Source organism: Mixophyes fleayi, chromosome 1 (assembly GCF_038048845.1).
Source record: "Mixophyes fleayi isolate aMixFle1 chromosome 1, aMixFle1.hap1, whole genome shotgun sequence".
Classification (NCBI taxonomy): domain Eukaryota; kingdom Metazoa; phylum Chordata; class Amphibia; order Anura; family Limnodynastidae; genus Mixophyes; species Mixophyes fleayi.
Genome location: NC_134402.1, coordinates 89292660 through 89318559, shown reverse-complemented (window position 1 = coordinate 89318559; position 25900 = coordinate 89292660). Strand labels below are relative to the sequence as shown.

Genomic DNA, 25900 nt, shown 5'->3' with positions numbered 1-25900 from the left:
ATATATGTATACATATATATATATATATATATATATATATATATATATATATATACATATATATATATATATATATATATGTATACATATATATATATATATATATATATATATATATATTTGTGCAGATAACAGATACCACATAAAAGGGGGCGCGTAACCCTATTCAGTATACAGTCACTAGGCGGGATAATTACACCCAAAGTCCAATGAACAGGAGGCAGCCAGTTCCAATACAGGTGGTGAGTCTGGAAAATCTATAAAGGAATAAAGGAAACACGGCGCCACATGGTGTATTACCACAATATATTAATGTAATAAGAGAGAGTAAAGTGGAGGAGTCAGATGTGTACTCAAGGATAATAACTTCTCTCCGGTAGGGCTAATGAAACCAAAAGGGTGAATAGATATATACAAAAGTGACAGCACACTGTGTTCAATGCCACCAATGTAATCACCAATAAACATAAAACTGCGTACCAGATAAAAGAACCAGAAGATGTATGAATCAGTTCAATGGAAAACTCCAAATCTGAGCAGCTGTTACCAGTAACGTCACTCATCCAAGTGTACAATTCTGTTAGGACTGTAACTTCAGCATCATAGGAGCAATATAAAAAAACTCATATAGTGTAATATTGTAAAAACTCAGATTTTACTAATAAAATAGTAAGTATCACACTTACATAAAAACACAAGGTAACAAACATATATTGGTATCTTTAGGTACTCATCTGGGATGTAATCAGAGATGTATGCATAGATATCAATCAGCTCATATATAAATCTCTGCAGCGCTCCCACCACACTAGTACCACGATATCCAAACAGATGATGGAAAGGTCCTTAGACACTCCTCACCTTTATATGTGTATGGTGAAAAACTAGGTGGCAGTAAAGAGCCATAACACAACAGATAACTGTACTGAAATGCATGTGATGTAACTATATGTTTATATATTTATATATATATATATATATATATATATATATATATATATATATATATGTATACATATATATATATATATATATATATATATGTATACATATATATATATATATATATATATATGACTAACGCTGCTCCCCACCTTTATAAATACACACTCAAAGCACACAAACAAATTTGGTAAAATGTTTGCAAATGACTCTTTTGTGTACTTGACTATTCCTACTAACTGGATTTTCTTAATTTCTTGGGCTTATTTTGTTTGGTTTATTTAGGTTTTTTGGGTGCCAGTCACCATTTATAACGACCTTTGCTATTCCAAATTGAGTTGATTTTCTGTCCATTCATTTTATTTACACTTAGGGGGGTATTCAATTAACGGCGGGATCGCCGAAAATCCCGCGCGCAAAGAATATTACCGTTAATATGGTAATTACTCGCTGGATTTCAGCTCGCAGCTCCCAGAGCTGCGAGCTGAAATCCAGTGAGTAAATTAGCGTATTAACGGTATTTACGCGCAGGATTACCGTATTAGCGGTAATATTCTTTGAGCGCGGGATTTTCGGCGATCCCGCCATCAATTGAATACCTCCCTTAGTGTTAAATCAATAGGAATATACTAATTAATTTAAGCAACAAAGTTTAACTGCGTTGCCACGTAAAATCAAATGTCTGCTGTGGGAGTAACTGCACAGCAAGAAGCAGCAAAAAGATGAAGGGCGGAGAAGGATAAAACCTTGAATAATACTGAGCACTTGAGTCATCTGCCCCTATGTTTGCTTTGACAGAACTCACTTAAGCCATATGCGAATGTAATATATCATACATCGTACAAATGTACCTACCTTGAAGAAAACAATAACGTATCTTGCTCCCTTGTTTGTTAGATTAAGTAGGAAACGTTCCACCAAAAAAAAGAAATGTAAATCTTGTCCTTGCTTTAGAGAACAATTGGTACTGCTGGTTATTAGCAAAGAATCTCCATCAATGACAAAGAACTCAGATTCTACGTAATCATTAAGCAGACTTGCAAAGCTGAAGGAAACAAAATGGGAGATTTTACTGTCCATAATAAAATATGTTTTAATAATTTAATGTATTTTATGGCATGTTTATTAGATACTATAAGAACAGTGTTGTTACAATTTTTTCTTGTTTTGATATTATCATTTACATGATTCCAAATAATAGGTGCTACATTGTAGGTGTTACTTGTAATATAGATGAGAACTAAAATACTTTTCAAGAGTCGAATGTCCCTTTGTCTTGCAGGTAAGATGTGCTTTATTTTCCACTAGACTAAGGGACCTCAAAGACTTGAAAGCTTATATTAACTTAGAAAGTTATCAAAAGCATTACATTTACACTACGTTTTAAGTATTTTACTTTCTTGTCAAAATACATACATTGAATGTATAACAATTGTGCAAATAACAGACATTTGCCACAGTATAGTGCACAAAACAACAGAAACTCCTATTTTGTGATACTTAAGAAATGATGAAAGAAGAACATCTATTTGGATTTAGCAGTGTAATTAAGTGGAGAACAAGGGATTGTGGAAGTTTTTCTTTAAATTAAAGCAATTTTTTTTACGGTGTTGGAGGGGTTTTTTTTTAAAAAAAAAAGTATTTTACTAGGTATCAGTACAGGTCCCAGCACTATGCTCTGTCAGCCATGGGTAGTTCTACAGTTGTGCCAGCATACCGAAGGAGTTTATGGCTGCCAGAGCTTGATGGGACCAATAGTGCCACATATTAAAATACTATTTTAAAACACTAATTACCCCAACAGCCAGGGGTGTTGGTTGTAGCTCCACTGGCATCAACATGCAGCTGTCTTTTCCCAGTGGGCATTTTTCCAAGGCACAATTCCCCGTGCTGAACAAGCTGGGCAGTGTCCCATAGTGACAGGAGACTTCACACTGTGGTTTCTCTGTTATAGTGTGACCAGCCTAGAGCTGATTGCTGCTTATGTGTGGTGACCCCACGCACGGGCGAGCTGGCAAATTTTAGCCTAGGGATCAAGGACACAGCACTGGCCCATAAGCACACTCCCACCATGAAAAGATGGTTTTATGTATAGATCACAGGGGCACTATATTTTATGGCCAAAAATACCTTCTCCATTAGAATCACATTGCTAGGATTAAGGCTATTTATTTTCAGATTTTCCCAGGACAGTATTGTTTATTGTCAGTGGGAATCTGAGACTCAACACATCATATATTCATTGGCATAAAGTCACTGAAGTCTAATCAGGAAATAAAAATATGCTACATGCTAGTTTTAATAAAATCCATGCACAATGCAGTAAATAGTAAATTAGCGCTTGTGTGTCAGGATGTGTTAAACGCTGCTTGTATCATCCATCTAAAACTAGTACACTGTTTGAGCCCCATTTGATCTCAATCTAGCACTACCTGAATCATGCTGTATTAAGCACAAGTGAATGTAAAAGCATTTTTCATATTAGAAGCTATGCCTCCTTCATAACATCAGAATATAAAATGTATACGATAAAATATTTGTACATAATTAAAAAATAAAATAGACCTGCTACTACTCCATCGCGGGCACATACACCAGGCTCTAAATCCCTAAACAAACATGTTGTAGAGACAGGTTTGTTTGATTCATGGTGGGCCACATTCCCCTCTGCAAGAGATTATACTTTTTACTCTCACCCCCACAATTCATACTCAAGAATTTATATGATTCTATGCTGCCCACATCTAATGTCGTCATTGATCTCAGCTGATATTCATCCCAACCCCTGGTCTGACCACTGGGCAACCAAGGCTACTTTTCATTTCGCTTCCACTGGAGGAGTGGGGGCTACTTGGAAACTGAATGGAGCTCTTCTTAGGCTCCCACACTTTCAAAACCTTTTGAATGATAAATTGGATGAATATTTTGAGATTAATACCACAGAGGATGTACGTTTCCCCACTACGTGGGAGGCTCACAAAACAGTTATCCGTGGGGAGATCATTAAATTTGCATCAACCTGTAAAAAACAGCAGATGGCGCAGATTGATCTACTATCTTCACAGATCCTCGCTCTCGAAATACAACATAAACAAACACACTCTGCACAGTTGTTAACTCAATTAACTAAATTGCGTGGGGAGCTCAGTCATCTTATAGCCAAAAAGACAGAAAAGAGCTTTCGATGGGTGGGACAGAGGTTTTACAAAAAAAGTAATAAAGCAGACTCACTGTTGGCAAATAGTCTTAAAGCCAAAAGGGCATCTCAAACAATTAACGGCATCCGAGATCCAAATGGCAACTTGTCATCTGACCCCCGTGTAATCAACAAAACCTTTTGTTTCTTCTATGAAGCCCTGTACAACCTTCCAACCCAGGGGGAGGCCAACTTAGGTAATCCTGACTTAGTCAAATATTTGCGCTCCTGTCACCTCCCAACTTTAAGTATGTCCAAAGCGGAGGATTTGTCTGTGGAAATAACTGAAGCAGAGGTTAAATGTGCCCTTAGTTCACAGAAGCCTTCTAAAGCGCCAGGCCCAGATTGCTTCACTATGGCCTATTAGAAAACATTTGCCCCCAAGCTACTTCCCAAACTCACTATTCTATTTACTGCGATACTACATCGGGGACACTTTTCACCATGACACAACCTCGCCCACTATTATAGTTTTACCTAAACCGGGAAAAGACCACACCATTTGCGCAAATTATCGCCCTATTTCCCTCCTTAACACAGACATTAAACTCTTCGCCAAAATCCTAGCTAACAGACTGAATGGAGTTCTGGCCGACCTCGTAGACCCAGACCAGGTGGGATTTATTCCTAATAGACAGGCACCGGATAACACTCGCAGAGTAATAGACTTAGTCCATTATGTCAATTCAAACAAACTTCCCTCGCTGCTTCTGGCTTTGGACGCGGAGAAAGCATTTGATAGAGTTTCTTGGCCCTTTATGTTCTCCACGTTAGAGGCTTTTGGTCTCCAAGGACATTTCTTACAAGCCATATCGGCATTATACTCTAATCCCACCTCACGGGTTATGACCAACAGCCAGGTCTCTAGTCATATTCAACTACACAACGGCACAATAAAAGGCTGTCTGTTGTCCCCACTGCTGATCGCTTTATGCATTGAACCTCTAGCAGCCAAAATACGCATCAATTCTGATATAACTGGTATCTCCCTGGGTGCTGAACAATATAAAATTTCCCTCTTTGCTGACGATGTATTACTAACGTTGACAAACCCAATGGTTTTGCTCCCAAATCTAATGTTAGAACTAGAACATTTTGGCAAGCTATCGGGTTACAAAATTAATGATTCTAAGTCGGAGACATTACCGCTTCATATTCCACGTATCACTAGAAGCTCTCCAACAGTCCTTTACCTTTCAATGGCGACCCCACTCAATTAGATATCTGGGGATAAATATCACTAAACACTTCTCTGGTCTTTACAAATCAAACTATCTACCTCTACTAACAAACATCCCTCCAACACTTAAACAAATGGGAGCCCATGTACATCTCTTGGGTAGACAGAATTCAGGTAATCAAGATGAACATCCTTCCCCGTCTACTTTATTGTCACTCACCGGACCGTGAGTGCCTCTTCTCGGACATTTAGGAACCGTGGCCGTCCGCCATCCTGAGGGTCTGCGCATGCGCAGCCCTTTCCTATACTTCAGTGTATGTCCCTTTAACTCAATTGGCAGATCAGGCAACACTCCCTATATTAAGCACCTGTGGTCAACACCACGTGGCCTGATCTTGGAGTCTCATTCCTCATGAGTCTCTGAAGGTGTTCCTGTATTCCTCGTGTATTCAGCGCTGCTGATTCCTGTGGTTTCCAAACCACTTCTACCTCTGTGGTTTCCAAACCACTTCTACTCCTGTGGTTCCCATACCACTTCTACCATCAACTGTATCATCGTGACTGTTTGCTGATTCCTATCCGCTGCCTCCGTGCACTACAGTCTTCTAAACCACTTCAACGCTATTATCATCATTGTGGCTGTTTGCTGATTCCTATCTGCTGCCTCCGTGCACTCCAGCCTTCACTTCACATCCACTCACCTGATCATCATCAAGTTCCTGAGCTGATTCCTATCCGCTGCCTCCGTGCACTACAGTCTCCAGCTTGCAACTCGCCTGTGTTCATCACCGTGACTGTTAGCTGATTCCTATCCGCTGCTTCCGTGCACTACAGTCTCCAGCTTGCAACTCGCCTGTGTTCATCACCGTGACTGTTAGCTGATTCCTATCCGCTGCCTCCGTGCACTACAGTCTCCAGCTTGCAACTCGCCTGTGTTCATCATTCTGACTGTTAGCTGATTCCTATCCGCTGCCCCTGTGCATTGCCGCCTCATCTCAGCTCTCCTGTGTTTCCAGTCTACTGCTCACGTTGCCATCTGCTACACTCCTGCATCTACAGCTCCTGGTCTACTCTGCCATCCCGTGTTCCATCACTGTGGGTCCTGTTGGTTGCCCCTGGTTACCTCCGTGGGCGCAGAGTCCTGCTGCTGCTGTCTGCGCTATCGTCCATCTCCTGCTGATCCGCTCTCCACGCCTTCACGTGTCCCGCTGGTCTCTACCCTCCTGTCAGCATTGGATTCGTATATCATCATCTACTCCTCTGCTGGATCATCTCCATTCTCCTGGGTCCTTCATGAGTCCAGTTCCACGTGTTACTGATTCCTGTGGATTCGTGTCCCTGTTGGTCTACTTACCTGTGCGCTGCACCTACTAGACCGCTACCTCATCTATCCTGGGACTTCTCATCCAGCCGGCCTTCTGCCGCTCAGGTATCGCTGCACTCCTATCTGACTGCCTGCTTCTGAACCACGGTATGCATACTTCTCATTGACTGTGCTGGTGTATTGCATATCTTGCTGGACTGTGTTTGGTTCTCTCTGGAGTCTGCTATCCGCTAAGTCTATTGCCATCATTGACTGTGTTAACTTGTGCTGGACTACTTCAAGAGACTTTCTGTACTCGCAGATCTGTTCAGTCATTTATATATATATATTGTGCATATTACTGTGGATCGTGTATAAGGTGCCTGTGTATATCCTGTGTTGCAGTCTCTCCCCGTGCACCTCCTCACATATATATTCAGTGGTACAACTTGCTAATGTCCGACCACTGATCCCTGTTCCGGTATCACCTGTTCCAGTACCCTCTCACATAGCAGTGGTACAACTTGCTACCGCAGACCACTGACTACCCGGATACCTCCACTTGGATTCCATTCCTTCACTCAGACAGCGGTACAACTTGCTATCCGCAGACCGCTGACTCTCATCACTCCTTTGTCTCTGTTGGACATTCCTCCTCACTATAGCAGTGGTACAACTTGCTATCGCAGACCACTGACTACCTTCACGTGCCCTTGTCCATACAGTTCCTCGTGTATTATTACCTCCATATTACCAGTGCTGCTAGTCATAGACTTTCCTGAGCATCTCATCAGTTACCATTTCCTGTTCCGTGATCACCCAGCTACCAGAGTACCCTATTACCATCTACATTGCTCTGGTAAGCCTACCACCTGGTGATCCCTGGGTAAAGACTCCTAGTGCCCGTGACAGTAAGATCAGGCCATGACAGACCCAGATACGGAACCAACTGCCAAAGAGATGCTGCAGCATCTGGTTAGCCGTGTGGAGCAACAGGATGCCCGCCAACAGCTGTTACTTCAGTGTTATCAATCATTAACCTCCCAAGGAACATCTGGACAGACTGTGACAGCTATTACTGAGGCTTCTGTGCTTTCCTCCGTTTCCCCATTGCCACCCCAGGTGTCTACAGCTTCCACGCTTCACCTGCCTACTCCGTCAAAGTACGATGGAGACCCCAAAACTTGTAGGGGTTTCCTCAACCAATGTTCAGTCCATTTTGAGCTCCAACCTCAAAATTTTTCTACCCATCGTTCCAGAGTGGCCTATCTTATCTCGTTGTTTTCAGGACAAGCCCTGGCTTGGGCCTCCCCTCTGTGGGAGAGAAACGATCCAATACTACAAGATAGTGCCAAATTCATTTCTACATTCCGAAGTGTGTTCGATGAACCAGGTCGTGTGACCTCCGCTGCTTCCAGCATCCTCCGTCTACGACAAGGATCTCATACAGTAGGCCAGTACGTCATTCAATTTAGGATCTTAGCCTCTGAACTTCAGTGGAACACTGAAGCCCTAGTTGCCGCCTTCTGGCAGGGGCTGTCCGATAAAATTAAAGATGCACTGACTACTCAGGAGCTTCCTTCGTCACTTGAGGATTTGATCTCTCTATGCCATCGTGTTGATATGAGATTTCGTGAAAGAGAGGCTGAGAAAACGACTTCTGCTAAAGCACCTCTTCGTTCTAACCCTCAATTCCGTCCTGTGTCACCCACTGTGATTCCCATGGAGATAGGACGTTCCAAGTTATCTTCTGAGGAGAGGAAACGAAGAGTCAAGAATAGACTCTGTATCTATTGTGCTGATTCCACTCATGTTCTCAGCTCCTGCCCGAAGAGATCGGGAAATGCCAGGCCCTAACTAGTTCTGGAGAGGTGAAGTTAGGGTCCCTGGAGTCCTCTCCATCTTCTATGAAATCGAAAATCTGCGCTTTTGATGTTACAATTTCCTTTGCTACTAAAACCTTTGAGTCACAGGCATTGATTGATTCCGGAGCAGCAGGAAATTTCATTTCCAAATCATTAGTAAAGCAATGGTCTCTACCAGTGATTACCTTAAAAACACCCATTACTGTGACGGCTATCGATGGATCACGTCTCATCAACGGTCTCATCACCCAAAGTACGTCTCCAGTAACCCTTCAGATTGGTGCCCTGCATCATGAAGAAATATCGTTTTTAATCCTTCCTGTTACGACAAGTCCGATTGTCTTAGGCCTTCCATGGCTTCAGTGTCACTCTCCCCAGATTGACTGGCGCACCCCTCAAGTCACGTCTTGGGGGTCTGAATGTCACCATCATTGCCTTTCCCAAGTCATTCCTCTCAAAGTACAGCAATCTTCCATCTCATCTACCTCATCGGGACTCCCTCCTCAATATGCTTCATTTTCCAATGTTTTTGATAAAGCTCAGTCTGAACGTCTTCCTCCTCATCGTTCTTGGGATTGTCCGATCGACCTTCTTCCTGGCAAGACTCCCCCCAGGGGCCGGGTCTATCCACTCTCGTTGCCTGAGACTCAAGCTACCTCTGAGTATATACAGGAGAACCTCCAGCGTGGGTTCATTCGACCTTCCACCTCGCCCGCTGGAGCTGGGTTCTTCTTCGTCAAAAAGAAGGATGGATCATTACGCCCTTGCATAGATTTTCGTGGACTCAATGCCATTACTATCAAGAATCGGTATCCCATTCCGTTGATCACTGAGCTATTTGATCGCATCAAGGGAGCCCGTATCTTCACTAAGTTGGATCTTCGTGGTGCCTATAATTTAATCAGAATTCGTTCCGGTGACGAATGGAAGACAGCGTTTAACACCAGAGACGGGCATTACGAATATCTGGTAATGCCTTTCGGGCTGTGTAATGCCCCCGCTGTTTTTCAAGGTTTCATCAATGAGATCTTTCGGGACTTATTATATGTATGTGTCGTCGTCTACCTGGACGACATACTGATTTTTTCACAGGACCTGCCTTCTCACCACCTACATGTGGCAGAAGTCCTCTCCAGACTACGGAAAAATTCATTGTTCTGTAAATTAGAAAAATGTTCATTCGAATTACCCCAGATTCCATTCTTGGGGTATATAGTTTCCGGAGTTGGCCTGAAGATGGATCCAGACAAAGTGAGTGCTGTACTACATTGGCCTTAGCCAACTACTCTTCGTGCTATCCAGCGTTTTTTAGGTTTTGCCAATTACTATAGACGCTTCATTCAAGACTTTTCCTCCATTGCATCTCCTATTGTGGCCCTGACTCGAAAAGGGGCTAATCCTAAGCAATGGTCACCTGAGGCACTTCAAGCCTTTCAAACACTAAAAGAGTCCTTCTCTTCGGCTCCAATTCTTCGACAGCCTGATGTGACACTCCCCTTCTTCCTAGAAGTAGATGCCTCTAATGTGGGCTTAGGAGCTATTCTCTCCCAACGCTCTGAACAGCAAAAGTTCCATCCTTGTGCCTTCTATTCTCGGGGTCTCCTGCCCGCAGAGAAGAATTATACCATCGGGGACAAGGAATTACTGGCTATCAAAGCCGCATTAGAGGAATGGAGATACTTATTGGAGGGAGCTCGCCATCCGGTGACGATCTTCACGGATCATAAGAACTTGTCATATCTCCAGTCTGCCCAATGCTTGAACCCTCGTCAAGCAAGATGGTCTCTTTTCTTTTCCCGTTTTGAATTAATAATTACCTTCAAACCAGCTGCCAAGAACAAAAAAGCTGATGCTTTATCTAGAGCCTTTGTGACGTCCTCTGACATAGAAGAGGGTTCCAACCATACCATTCTAGATCCCAAATGTATCTCACTGGCTGCTTCATCCACCAAAACACTACCATTTGGGAAGACCCTCGTGCCTCCTACTCTAAGGAGGAAAATCCCTTTCGTGGTTCCATGCCTCTCGTTTTTCTGGACACGCCGGTGAACACAAGACTTTTGAGATCCTCTCTCGAAGTTACTGGTGGCCTTCAATGAGGAGAGACGTCAAAGAGTTCATTGCTTCCTGTGAACTATGCTCTCAGTTCAAATCCTCCCGTAGAACTCCAGCAGGGTTGCTACGACCACTACCCATTCCGTCCAAACCATGGACCCATATTAGTATGGATTTCGTTACTGACTTACCACCTAGTAAGAATCATAACACTATTTGGGTGGTGGTGGACAGATTTTCGAAGATGGCTCATTTCATCCCTCTGCCTGGTTTGCCTTCCTCGTCCATCCTGGCTGAACATTTCATTAAAGAGATCTTCCGTATCCATGGATGTCCGTCTGAGATTGTGTCTGATAGAGGAGTACAATTCGTTTCCAGATTCTGGCGAGCCCTTTGTAAAACCTTGGGCATACGATTAGCACTCTCATCTTCTTACCATCCGCAATCTAACGGACAAACTGAACGTGTCAATCAAGATCTTGAGACTTTTATAAGAATGTTTTCATCAGCCAATCAAGACAACTGGGTAGAGTTGCTTCCTTGGGCTGAATTCGCCCATAACAACATGTATCATGAGTCATCATCCAAAACTCCATTTTTTGTGGTCTACGGTCACCATCCGTCTTTTCCGGAATTTCCTGCCCTCCCGCCCACCCAAGTTCCTGCGGTGGAAACTGTTTGTCAGACCTTTAAAAATATCTGGTCTCAGGTCAAAACCTGTTTAAAGAAGACATCTATCAAATATAAATCTTTCGCAGATAAGAAGAGGCGGGCTATTCCCCCACTAAAAATTGGAGATCGTGTCTGGTTATCCACCAAAAATATCCGTTTGAAGGTTCCATCCATGAAATTCGCCCCCCGTTTTATTGGTCCATATAGGATCATTCAAGTAATCAATCCAGTATGTGTGAAACTTCTTCTTCCTAAGAATCTTCGGATTTCTAATGCCTTCCACGTATCCTTGCTCAAACCTCTGATTATCAACCGTTTCTCAACTCCTCCCTCAGCTCCGCAGCCAGTTCAAGTCCATCAGGAGGAGGATTTCGAGATCACTGAGGTGCTAGACGCAAAAATTTCGCGAGGAGGTCTTCATTTCCTCGTTCATTGGAAGGGCTTTGGTCCTGAGGAGCGCTCTTGGATCAAGGCTGAAGATCTTAATGCTCCTGCCCTTTTGAAGAAGTTTTATGCCAAAAATCCGGACAAGCCCGGTTCCAGGCGTTCTGTGCCCACCTTTAAAAGGGGGGGTACTGTCACTCACCGGACCGTGAGTGCCTCTTCTCGGACATTTAGGAACCGTGGCCGTCCGCCATCCTGAGGGTCTGCGCATGCGCAGCCCTTTCCTATACTTCAGTGTATGTCCCTTTAACTCAATTGGCAGATCAGGCAACACTCCCTATATTAAGCACCTGTGGTCAACACCACGTGGCCTGATCTTGGAGTCTCATTCCTCATGAGTCTCTGAAGGTGTTCCTGTATTCCTCGTGTATTCAGCGCTGCTGATTCCTGTGGTTTCCAAACCACTTCTACCTCTGTGGTTTCCAAACCACTTCTACTCCTGTGGTTCCCATACCACTTCTACCATCAACTGTATCATCGTGACTGTTTGCTGATTCCTATCCGCTGCCTCCGTGCACTACAGTCTCCAGCTTGCAACTCGCCTGTGTTCATCATTCTGACTGTTAGCTGATTCCTATCCGCTGCCCCTGTGCATTGCCGCCTCATCTCAGCTCTCCTGTGTTTCCAGTCTACTGCTCACGTTGCCATCTGCTACACTCCTGGATCTACAGCTCCTGGTCTACTCTGCCATCCCGTGTTCCATCACTGTGGGTCCTGTTGGTTGCCCCTGGTTACCTCCGTGGGCGCAGAGTCCTGCTGCTGCTGTCTGCGCTATCGTCCATCTCCTGCTGATCCGCTCTCCACGCCTTCATGTGTCCCGCTGGTCTCTACCCTCCTGTCAGCATTGGATTCGTATATCATCATCTACTCCTCTGCTGGATCATCTCCATTCTCCTGGGTCCTTCATGAGTCCAGTTCCACGTGTTACTGATTCCTGTGGATTCGTGTCCCTGTTGGTCTACTTACCTGTGCGCTGCACCTACTAGACCGCTACCTCATCTATCCTGGGACTTCTCATCCAGCCGGCCTTCTGCCGCTCAGGTATCGCTGCACTCCTATCTGACTGCCTGCTTCTGAACCACGGTATGCATACTTCTCATTGACTGTGCTGGTGTATTGCATATCTTGCTGGACTGTGTTTGGTTCTCTCTGGAGTCTGCTATCCGCTAAGTCTATTGCCATCATTGACTGTGTTAACTTGTGCTGGACTACTTCAAGAGACTTTCTGTACTCGCAGATCTGTTCAGTCATTTATATATATATATTGTGCAGACCACTGACTACCTTCACGTGCCCTTGTCCATACAGTTCCTCGTGTATTATTACCTCCATATTACCAGTGCTGCTAGTCATAGACTTTCCTGAGCATCTCATCAGTTACCATTTCCTGTTCCGTGATCACCCAGCTACCAGAGTACCCTATTACCATCTACATTGCTCTGGTAAGCCTACCACCTGGTGATCCCTGGGTAAAGACTCCTAGTGCCCGTGACATTTATTTATTTCAGACACTCCAAGTACCAATCCCTCGTAAAATCGTAATAACGCTCCAATCGACCTGAAACCAGTTTATATGGCAGGGAAAGAAACCCAGATTAAGTAAGACCTTGCTGGCTAAGCCCAAAGAGGCTGGAGGCCTAGGCTTTCCATTAATACATGAATACTACCTGGCCACTCAGTTAAGTTATGTTCTCTCATGGCACCTCAACCCAGGCCTGAAAAAATGGGTGGACATTGAAAATGTTTTGTCACCATTCGCCCTTGTGCATCACCTACCGTGGCTTCCCAGATCCAGTAGACCTGCCGCGGCATACTCTTGCCCCTCCATATCTTTTACACTAAATACTTGGGACCTGGCCAACAAAAGATATAGTCTGGCACCTTACCCGTTTCCCTTGACACCTATCTGGACTCACCCACTTTTTCAGCCAGGTAGGTCAGAAGCGACAGCCGGCTGGTGGAGAAGGCACAAAATGGAGCGCTTCCTACATATTGAGGGGGAAACCGCTCCTGCCTCATATGAAAAAATTCAGAATAAATGTCATCCGCCCCCATCGGTACATTTCCAATATATACAAATTCAGAGCTTTATACAGTCACAAGCCAGATCCACCCGATTGCGTAATATCTCCCCATTTGAGCAGCATTGTATATATTCCGCGGGTCGCAGAGGCAATATTTCAATTATATACCACATGCTTATAGCTTCTAGACCAAATTCCTGAACCTCACGAGGAGGCTTGGCAACATGATCTGGGGATAACGTTGGACAGCGAGGAGTGGTCTACTATCTGAACGAGAACTGCAAAGGTCTCCATAAACGCAGGTATACAAGAAAATTGCTATAAAATTTATTCGCGCTGGTACCTAGATCCAGAAAAACTGCATCGTATGTACACATCTGTTTCTGATCGTTGCTGGCGCCTATGTGGGGCCAAGGGAAGTTTTTGCACATTTGGTGGGAATGCCTGGTCATCCAAACTTTTGGAATCTTACTTTGGCTATAACACGTAAGGTAACCGGTATCAGAGTTACCAAGGTACTGGCTCAGGTGTTGCTAAATCAACCTATTCCTGATATAAGCAGGGCCAAAAACTGTTTAATTGCTCATATCTATCAGGCTTCCAAGTTACTTATTGCGAGAGCATGGAAGCAACCTTCCGCTCCTTCTAAAACAGAGCTGCTTAATCGTATTTGGTTTATCTCCTCTATGGAACATATCTCCGCCCTACTGAATAACTCTGTTCCCAAATTTCGGGAAGTTTAGACACCGTGGTTCAACTGGCAACAATCTCCTGTTCTGGGAAATATTTGATTAAAAAAACCTAACCCTACACCCTCCCCCCCTCTTTCCCTTCCTCTAATAACCAACCAAAAAAAACCCCCCAAAAAACACCGTTGTACCATAAATGTTTTTGAGTCTTAACAATTAATAGAATACCCTCTATTTTCTTTCTTTTCTTTTTCTTTAGTGACATTATGGCTATATTTTATAAACGTTATTTTTACTCTTTGTATTTACAGCCACTTGTTATTGGCTTGACTGAAAATTATGTTCACTCATCTGTCTATGCGGTTTCAAAATAAAAAATAAATAAAAAAGATGCAACACATGTTAACGAGTATGTCAAAATATATTGACAAACATAACTTAAGAGAAAAATGTGAAACGTGGCTGGATACCACAGAGAAATTGATTTGTCAACGTGAATATGCAGAGATGGCAGATATAAGGGAAATAATTTATATGTGTGGATGGAAGAACTAGGGTGTTGCAAGTGGTGGAATGGTAGAAGCGTATCCATGGAGTCCAGATGGAAATTTTTACCCCTGGTGGGAATGCCCAAGTTGTGCTTTTTGTAATCCTCTTGGAGACACCATTTGTAAATCCTGTCAGACTCCATGGAATAAAGGCTGTAAGCCGTGTAATGTGGCTAGAACAAAAGGGGCATTGAGACCAAACTCCAAGAGATTGTTTGAGGTGACACACAAAGTTAAGAGATCTGGAAGGGTGAAACAATATATGTGGAGTTGTAAATGTGAGGCAAGACTGAATCATTGGAAAATAAGGAAATGTGTAAAATGTGGAATGCAAAGTTGACAGATTGAGAGCCCATCAGGGCCATTAGCCCAGCCACCTTACTTAGACATCCCAGGGGTTATTAGTTATAGACTGGGATTGTTTCCAGCTACAGTACAGACTACCACAGATCCCGCTGCAAATGGCAATGCTAATGTAAGCCCTGGACTCCCATGGAACAAATATATCTTTACTGAAGGATATTCCATCAGTTAGAACAAATCCCTTGGGATTTTATAGACATTTGACTGTATACAAAGTGTTTATTCAGGAACCTGGGTTGACATGTCTGATCTAGTAAAAAACTCTGCAAGAGCTATAGAAAATGCCCAGGTAGACCCGGATTTACCAGTACCGATACCCCCACTTGCTGATCAAAAGACTATTGACTAGGGGGTTCTATGGGTAACTAAGTGCACAGTTTACTGCCAAGCCCAGGTTAAGAATTTGACTGTTGAACAAAGTCAGAAAAAGGAACAGCCTGTGCAGGGGTTTTTGAGCAAGTGCTACGAGACCTCAGACTATTCAGGTTAGCATTCTTTAATGGGATGCTTACAGATTTAAAGGTCAGCCTAGCGGCATGCAGACAGGAGTACAATTGTATGGCTCTGGAAGAAGTCCTCACTGTACTTAAATCCATTGAGAAAAATAATAAAGACTAAACAGATAAAAAGGAAAAGTCTGCATGTCCTATTTATGTTGTAACTACAACTGAGGACAAGCCGAGCAGACAAAACAGATTTAGAAGTAACTCAGTGGACAGAAATAGACAAAAAACGTCTAGCTGTCCTCGGTGTCCACCCCTTAAACTGGACTCAAGATCAGAATATACTCCAGAAATCGACTTTGTTTCCATTGTGGTGAGAAAGGACATTTGAAAAGTGACTGCCCAAACAGGGATAAACCTAGAGCGATTGATGTACATAACAAACTCCAACAATAGGAAAATGGTCCCCGGTATTCCCTGTGTCCCACTATAACGACCAATTTTTTAGGTCCCCAATGTACGGGACCCCTCAATAGGTGGAGCACCCTCTATAAATTGTTTGGTAGATACTGAGTCCACCAGAACAGTGATACAGTCAAAACAAATTCCTCCTGACTGTTACTAGAAATACTGTAATGACAACAGGCATAGAGGGAACAAATCAGACTTTGCAACAATCAGAGTCCCAATTGCTTTCCCAGATGGTACAGTCTTACAGACACAGTTTTTAATTTGTGATACATACTCAAATAATTTGTTGGGGGCAGATATGTTAAACGTATTAGAAACTTATATAATATGCAATGGTGGAGAGGTACACGTCTGCAGGATTAAATCAGCCTATAGCCTTTGATATTTTCATAATGTTGATGATAAATAGTGAGACAGTTTTGAAAACACTAAACCCAGATGACACATTGATGATGGTACTGAAGCAGGTAGCATCTGAGGTATAAGCAGTGGGAAAAGTTGTTGTGGGGTTACTCAAAGTAGACCCTGTAAAAATAAAATTGAAACCAAATACAACACCAGTTAAATTAAAACAATACACCCTGAAGACAGAACAAAATGATGCAGTGACTAGACAAATACAAGACTATGTACAGGCAGGTGTACTTAAGCCCTATTGAACCCCCCTGGAACACACTCCACTTCCCAGTGAGAAAAAAGGCAAGGCTAAATGAACCAGTGTCCTACTGGATGGTTCATGATCTAAGGAAAATGAACAAAAGAATGGTAATAGACAGCCCAATTGTTCCAAACCCACATACACTGCTAAATCAAATACCTACCTCAGCCTTTCTTTACGGTAATAGACCTTCCAAATACCTTCTTCTCGTTACCCATAACCCAAGATAGCCAGTTATTTCTGGCCTTTACACCTCTATTCTTTTATTTGTATGTGAAGAGTAGTATATCTGCTGTATTATAACAAGACTAATAGTAAATGTTTTTTTCTCTATTAAAACAAATGTTTGCAAACTTTTCTTGTGCTGGTTGTGTGAATGCGTATGAGGGGGGATGTATGCCTAATGTAAATCTGACATAAATACAACAGATCACTAAAATAAATATATCCAAAAAACGGATATTACTGGGTGCTGACTTTGGTGTCAAAAACACCAAATTAAACTCACAAACCGTATGAATATTAAAAAAATAGTAATAAGCACACAAATATATAACCACCACTACTGTACTAGGAGAGGAACTCTGCTGCTTCTTTATAGAATTGTTATATTAGTACATAAATGCAACAGGTGTAGAGCTGAACACATCTTAAGATGCCTACAACATAGCATATGCTTGTAAATATGTTCTTTTTAAGGGTACCTTTTTTTAAGTGTAAATAACACCCAGCATGCATCCAACTCAACATCAGGTAAGATCTCATATTTCCATCACCACATCTGGGATTGCCTCTCTTCAGAGCCAATATATCTATTGCTGAACTGGTCTCCCATGACACCATGCTTTCAGCTGAAGATTCAAGCCAGGACTTGGCTTTCATTAGGTCAAGCATGTCTCATTACTTCATCCGCACCTTATTTCCCTTATACCAGCAGATGAAATTTGGTTTTTCTGCAGCATTGTGCCGACAACCAGAGCCGTAGCGAGGGTGGTGCGACCGGTGCCACCGCCCAGAGCGCAAAGTCTAGGGGGCGCCATGGCCCCCCCTGTTATTAAACAAGTCAGAGCCCCAGGTACACATCTGGGGCTGATGCAGAGTCAGCGCTGCAGATCGCGATATAAGCAGTGCGGGGAGGTGGGAGGCGCCATGCTGCAGAGGCACTCCAGCTTCTATTGCCACCTTACAGTCAAAATACACTAAGGAGCTCCTGTGCAGTTCAACACAGGACGCTCCTACAAGAAGCCGATCTGCCCGCCCACTTTGTGTTGAGTGACAGCAAGCTGAAAGAGGCGCCCATCCCCCGTGGTCAGCCCTTCAGCTTGTCCAGCACAGCAAGCTGCCTGCTACAAGTATCGAGACTGCGCAGCAGAGGACCCTCCGCCCCCTGGACAGCCCACAAGCTTCTGTTGCATTTTTCACCAGCCTGTACTCCAGCTATGTAGGTAAGTAATAATCAGCATGTGTTTCTTACCCTGTCTCTCTCTTTGTATTTGAATCTCTCTCTCTCCCCTTCCCCCTATCTCCCCCTCAGCCTGTGTGTGTGTGTGTGTGTGTGTGTGCGTGTCTCCCCCTCAGCCTGTGTGTGTGTGTCTCCCCATCAGCCTGTGTGTGTGTGTGTCTCCCCCTCAGCCTGTGTCTCCCCCCCCTGAGCCACTGTGTCTCCCCCCCCCCTGAGCCACTGTGTCTCCCCCCCCTGAGCCACTGTGTCTCCCCCCCCCGGAGCCAGTGTGTGTCTCCCCCCCCCCTGAGCCAGTGTGTGTCTCCCCCCCCCCCTGAGCCAGTGTGTGTCTCCCCCCCCCTGAGCCAGTGTGTGTCTCCCCCCCTGAGCCAGTGTGTGTCGTCCCCCCTGAGCCAGTGTGTGTCGTCCCCCCTGAGCCAGTGTGTGTCCCCCCCCCCTGAGCCAGTGTGTGTCTCCCCCCCCTGAGCCAGTGTGTGTCTCCCCCCCCCTGAGCCAGTGTGTGTCTCCCCCCCCCCTGAGCCAGTGTGTCTCCCCCCCCTGAGCCAGTGTGTCTCCCCTCCCCTGAGCCAGTGTGTCTCCCTCCCCCCCCCTGAGCCAGTGTGTGTCTCCCCCCCCCCTGAGTCAGTGTGTGTCTCCCCCCCCTGAGCCAGTGTGTGTCCCCCCCCCCTGAGCCAGTGTGTGTCCCCCCCCCCTGAGCCAGTGTGTGTCTCCCCCCCCCCCGAGCCAGTGTGTGTCTCCCCCCCCCCGAGCCAGTGTGTGTCTCCCCCCCCCCTGAGCCAGTGTGTGTCTCCCCCCCCCCTGAGCCAGTGTGTGTCTCCCCCCCCCTGAGCCAGTGTGTGTCTCCCCCCCCTGAGCCAGTGTGTGTCGTCCCCCCTGAGCCAGTGTGTGTCGTCCCCCCTGAGCCAGTGTGTGTCCCCCCCCCCCTGAGCCAGTGTGTGTCTCCCCCCCCCCCTGAGCCAGTGTGTGTCTCCCCCCCCCTGAGCCAGTGTGTGTCTCCCCCCCCCCCTGAGCCAGTGTGTCTCCCCCCCCTGAGCCAGTGTGTCTCCCCTCCCCTGAGCCAGTGTGTCTCCCCCCCCCCCTGAGCCAGTGTGTGTCTCCCCCCCCCCCTGAGTCAGTGTGTGTCTCCCCCCCTGAGCCAGTGTGTGTCCCCCCCCCTGAGCCAGTGTGTGTCCCCCCCCCTGAGCCAGCGTGTGTCTCCCCCCCCCCGAGCCAGTGTGTGTCTCCCCCCCCCCTGAGCCAGTGTGTCTCCCCCCCCCCGAGCCAGTGTGTGTCTCCCCCCCCCCGAGCCAGTGTGTGTCTCACCCCCCCCGAGCCAGTGTGTGTCTCACCCCCCCCGAGCCAGTGTGTCTCACTCCCCCCTGAGCCAGTGTGTGTCTCACCCCCCTGAGCCAGTGTGTGTCTCACCCCCCCCTGAGCCAGTGTGTGTCTCACCCCCCCCTGAGCCAGTGTGTGTCTCACCCCCCCCTGAGCCAGTGTGTGTCTCACCCCCCCCTGAGCCAGTGTGTGTCTCACCCCCCCCTGAGCCAGTGTGTGTCTCACCCCCCCCTGAGCCAGTGTGTGTCTCCCCCCCTGAGCCTGTGTATCTCCTCTTCCCCCTGCCCCCCCCCCTCAGCCTGTGTGTCTCCTCTTCCCCCAGCCCACCCCCCACTCAGCCTGTGTGTCTCCTCTTTCCCCTTCCCCCCCTCCCTCAGCCTGTGTGTCTCCTCTTCCCCCTGCCCCTCCCCCCCTCAGCCTGTGTGTCTGCTCTCCCCCCTGCCCCCCCCCCTCAGCCTGTGTGTCTCCTCTCCCCCCTGCCCCCCCCCCCCTCAGCATGTGTGTCTATTACTTTAACAGGAGAAGGACTATTCATTTATTGGTGACAATTAATTTAATGGGAATAAGGGTTATTAATTTATTGGTGGGGCTATTCTTATACTTGTGGGATGATTGTGGTGGTGGGGGCTATTAATTTAATTTATTACTGGGGATTTTGGGGGTGTTTTCATTGAATGTGGAACAGAGTTGGTGTTGAATAGGGCCTATTTGTGAAATGGGAGTGCTCTTAATTTAATGTTGGTTGGTAAGACTGGAAATATGCCTTTTTTAATGTAATTTTGAGAAGACCTGATTATAAAACATGGGTACTTTTATTTCATGTCAGGGCTGGTTAGAGGAAGGAGGCCTGGACTATTCACTTGTTGCTTTGCTTTCCTTTCCTTGTGGTGAATATTAAAAATATTTTTTCCAAACAGGGCCCCAGCAGGATCCGGACAAGCATCAAGTGAGCGGAAGATGACAGCAGCAGCTCCATGTGGTCATACTACAAGAACAGGTACGAGAAACTTGTACAGGATTGGAGACCAGTCCAGTACTTGTAAAGTGCTAGGCGTATTCTCCCCCACACAGGGCCGTAACGAGGGTGGTACAGGCAGTGCCGTTGCCCAGGGCGCAAAGCCAAGGGGGCGCAGCTGCCGCCCAGTACCTGACTCCATACCTTGAAGAGAGAGAGACTAACTTACAAGAGCTTGGTGCTTCTGCCCTTAAGTTCCGCAGTGGAACACATGTGTGTTCCACCGACAGGAAGCTTGTCATTTGGAACGCAAGTTTGCGTTCCACTGTGGGCAGAAGCACCAAGCTCTTCTTTCTCACAGACCCACAGACTGGATACTATAAAAGACTGAAAACACAGATGGACGTAAGAAAGACAAAGGCATATACTCGTAAATATAGATCGGCACTTACGAAACAGGGGATAGTCATTTTAAGTTGGAAACACACTTTGAATTTTTTTTCCTAAGTGCTTACTTTTCTTTAGTTATTTACTGTTATAATTGTACAATAATCCCACCGTTTCTCTTGCTGAGACCCTCACCTTAATGCATTCTGTATAAAAAAAGAGAGAGGGGATCATTTTAATGGACACTCGTGCAGTCTGAAAACAAAGATGGTCTCTTTGGATTTATAGCGCAAACCAACTACACAAATCCAACAGAACTCTATCTATCTATCTCTCCCTCCCTCTCTCTCTCTCTCATCACTCCCTCTCATCACTCCCTGCCCCATTGGGGCTTACAGTCTACAATTCCTTAAGACACAGTTTTTCTGCTCTTATTTCAGTATTAAGTGCATAAAAATTAGAATACCTATTGCTATATATTTTTTGCATACTTTAAATGGTCATATTATATATATATATATATATATAAGAATTGTTTCAGTAAAGTGCTAGCCACACCCACACATTATGTTTGCCACTCCCACTTAGATGGGGGGCGCCGGTGCCTTGTCTCGCCCAGGGCACCAAGATGTCTAGTTACGGCACTGCCGACAACTATGGGTCTGCCTACCAAATAGCACGCCAGCAGTGGACCTGTGTGGTCTTACACACTTCGCTCCAGACTTCAACCAACTTACCTAGTGCAGTAGGCATTGGGGTCTGTGATGTATGGTTTGTGGCACTAGTTGCTTAGTGTATGCTTTGTGTGTATCAAAATTGCCAAGCTTGTGGTACTTTAAAAACTCTCAATAAATAGAAACGTAAAAAGTATAGGTGCTTAAAATAGTAGAGATTTCCATTTTATACAATTTAGACTAAACTATATCTCCAACAGATATTCATTCATTAGTATTATAAAGAAAAAAAAATACTTACATGGACCTTGAAAGTTGCTGCATGAGAAATCTAGACATGTTGCCATAGAATTTATCAAGCCCTGTATGATTACATGAGAACAAATAAAAAGACTTAGTAATTTATTAACACCTTAACATAATTACAGCAAATGTTTGTTTAGGGTCTATCTAATATTGAAAGCTATAATCTCTCCATGCATAGCAGACAACCGCATAGACACTAAGGACTGCGTTTGGTATTAGGAATAAATCTAGCTAGAAAGTGCAATTGGCTGCTGACACTATAATAGGGAACCTCCCAGCATGGGGATTGTGAAATATAAAAATGTTTAAATAAATCTTTGACAGTTTTATTTTGTATTTACAACCTTATACACATGTTTGAGGACCAATATATTTGGGTTGGTGGGTGTGGGGCAAACCTGGTATTCTATGGCCATTATATAGATTTGTGTATAATTTGGGATGTGGATACACATTCAATCACCTTAATGTCAGTGGGCCTAATTCATTAAGCAAAGTAAAGAAAGAAAAAGGAATAACTTTTAACCTTGGCTAAACCATGTTGCATTGGAGAGGAAGGTAAATTTAAAATGTGGGCACAAATTTATAATTGGGATAGGGCATGTCCTAGATCAACTTTAAATTTCAGTGTAAAATTAGTTACCAAGTATTTGTGTGCTATATGAAAAAGCAGCTGGTATGTGCAAAATAATACGCTAATGTGCACGCCTTGCATTGTAACATGGTTTGTCCAGGAGTTAACATACTGCTTTTTTTGCATTGCTCTCCTTAATGACTCAGGCCCGTTGTATCCAGAACATTATAATCTAATCAAATACAACATACCTACCCAACATGATAAAAACATTGGAAATGTTCATTATACACTTCTATTTTTGCCTTACTTTCATCATCATCAACATTTATTTATATAGCACCAGCAGACTCCGTAGCGCTTTACAATTTGGAACAAACAGTAATAAAACAATACTGGGTAATACATATAGACAGAGAGATAAGACTGCCCAACTCGCAAGCTTACAATCTATGGGACGATGCTTTGATACACAAGGGTAAGTGCTACATCATATTGAATATTTGTCTAGCTAGTATGCAAAGGTTACAAAGTATTTAGTGGGCTGTATGCTCAGTCACACAACTCTTTTGGTCAGAGGATTGTTGTCTTGTGTTAGCTGTGTAGAGAGTGGTAATAGGGTAACCTAGGGAGATTAAGAGGGTGGTAGAGGAATATTATAAGCTTGTCCTGGTGCAAGGGAGTGAATTCTCTAAAGTGGGTGCAGTTCGAAAAATGTTCTGTAATCGGGAATGGGAGGATGTAATGAGAGTGGAAGAGATACTTTGCTTAATGAATCAGGCCCAATATGAGCACATATCACAAAACCCAAATTTCCTTTTCAGATATCACCATTCAAGTTCTGGATATTAAAGGTTAGACAAAACAAAAAACAAGAATCAAGATTCTGATATGGAGGCACTCTTCTCAATCCACAAAAATTAATAATAAATATTCCATTTTATTTGTATTTATTAGAAATTTACCAAACTACATTTATGTGCAAAATATATATTAAAACAATTGTTAGAGAAAATGTGATTGAAAGATAATAAAGCAAAGTGAAGTTAATATGTTTGAAAAGTCAACCTAGGGGTCCCTAATTTTTAGGATCAGTAGATATCTATATTTGTAGCAGTATCAGTAGCAGTAGAGATCTTTTTTGTTGTGTTTAATAATTTTTATAGTAATGTATATATTTTATATCTTACTGGATTAATACTCTTCAGTTTTTAATATTAATCCTATGTAAGAATCCTTTGGGAATAAATTTAATTCACAATTCAATGTAGCAGGTTTTCTTCATTTTTATCATTGAGAGTCCCCCTGTTAAATATTGTACTTTCCGCACACTATTGTGAGAGATATACATTTTATGAACTTCTTGTATTAATGCATTTTGTATAATTACTGCTGAAAGAAGGATGGTCTGCAGTCTTGCAGATCATTCTCGATGACCTTTGCCTTACATTTCTTTTCTCTTTATCAACATGTTCTTGAACAATGTGCACATCTTGCACCATCTGATAACATACCCAGAAACCACAGAGGGCCCCTTAAGGGGGAGTGTGATGAGAAACAGAACATCGAGGACATCTGCCTGACTACAGGAGTTGAGCTGGCACGCTATTACGTTATCTCACACGAACATTGAACTTTTTCTCTTTCTGTATTTGTGTATAAATAAAGCCTCTCTGACTTAGGGCTGGTCAGAACCAGATGGAGTTTCAGCCTAATATCTGAACTTGTCTGTCTCTCTATCGATCGATACCCACAAGGTATAGCAGCCGGAGTTCAGGAGAAAGGACCCGTTTAGGTCATCTCTGACACTATCTAATATCCTTATGTAAGGTTAAGCTTGATTCAATATTTGTCATCCCCACTATATTGTACAATTGTCCCACTGTGAGTGATAACTACCTCTATTGAGAATTAATCACTTCCATCAAGTTATATAGCTAATATCTAAACAGCATTGTTTATTTTATATAAATCTAATTAATTTATTCCGTTATGCTGAATTGCAATGAATGTTGGGGAGAAAAGAGAACAGTTCTCTGTTAATATATATAATATCCCTTTAATATAACTATCTTAATTACCCCTATAGCTGGCCATATATTTCACAATGGTAAGTATGCTGTTGTGAGCTACAGTTCTATTGCGTTATTATTATTGTGTTATCTGAAATTGAATATGCTAGCAACACTGCTCTGAGTATGCAAATATATGTATATATGTGTATATATGTGTATATATAGCTGAGGTAAGGCAGACCTTAAGACCGGGTTCCGTCATCGATCAGTCGGCGGAGACATAACAGTTATCAGTGCAACCCGTTTAATCGCATTCTCTTTGCAAAGTGACATCCTAATGGAAATAGGACACTGATTAGTGTTAGTCGAAGTTGTGACAGAGGAATGGCTTGATCTTTTACATGGTCCAAGAAAATTCATGGTCTTTTGACTATCTGGTACGCAGTTTTTATTTACCTAGGGTTGCATGTTGCACATGTGTGCTACATTTTTCACCTTTGGGTTTGCTACCTATTTTAACACTTTGTCTCCTGGTGGAGGACTATCTCTGGGTTCTGGTGCAGTTTTTATACATAACAATACTGCACTATGTTATTTTTTGTTCTGTTTTTCTACATTGTCGTTATGTCTGATGGAGATTGAGAGGGACTACCTCTGAAGAGGAAACCTCCATATGATCTATACTTCTTGAATACATCCTTACGGTACGCAGTTATTACATTTTCCCAACACCATATTTGTGATAATACACATTGGGGCGCCCTACTTGTTTTTTCTGTTGCAGCATTTTCGTTATCCGGATTAACCATCTGGCCACAAGTATCCTGAGGCTGCCGCTCTTAACTGAGCTAAGTGTTGTTGTTTGGGACTGATCCTCTAATACTGAACTTTATATACTATCTATACCAGTTGTTTATCCAAAATTGTATTTAAGCTGTGGTAATTAGCGCCATCATATATATCTCTGTTTGCGTGTTATATATATATATATATATATATATATTTATATATAATATATATATATATATATATATATATATATATATATTTTTTTTTTTATAAATTTATACATTTCATTTTTATTTGGTGCCAAATAAATTGTCCATGTTCTGTGGGCTATGACATTGTTGCTTTTGCAGCTGATTGCCTTTCACTGAAAAAAACAGCAAACCTATACATCTGTTGATGTCACTAAGTTATTAGCGAGTAATTAAAGAAACAATGTAATGCTCCTATTCAAATACTGACAGCTATCTCAATATCCAGTGGGTTTATAGCATTGTCACATTATTGTTGTGTGCATAAAACTCAATAGATTGCTTATAACTTCACTCATGCATTTAATTTAATATTTGCTATT

General features: G+C 43.5%; 1 protein-coding gene across 2 annotated transcripts in view; it reads right to left on the bottom strand.

Moving 5' to 3' along the window:
- The window catches only part of LOC142139997 (putative ATP-dependent RNA helicase DDX60), a 382899-nt gene that overhangs the window by 336411 nt on the left and 20588 nt on the right, over positions 1-25900 (bottom strand). For both annotated transcript variants that reach the window (XM_075197859.1, XM_075197866.1), the window contains exons 4-5: positions 21947-22007; positions 1798-1987 (exon numbers count right to left, since the gene is read on the bottom strand). In XM_075197859.1, coding sequence (XP_075053960.1) covers positions 1798-1987; positions 21947-22007 — 251 coding nt within the window. The remainder of the gene's footprint in view (positions 1-1797; positions 1988-21946; positions 22008-25900) is intronic.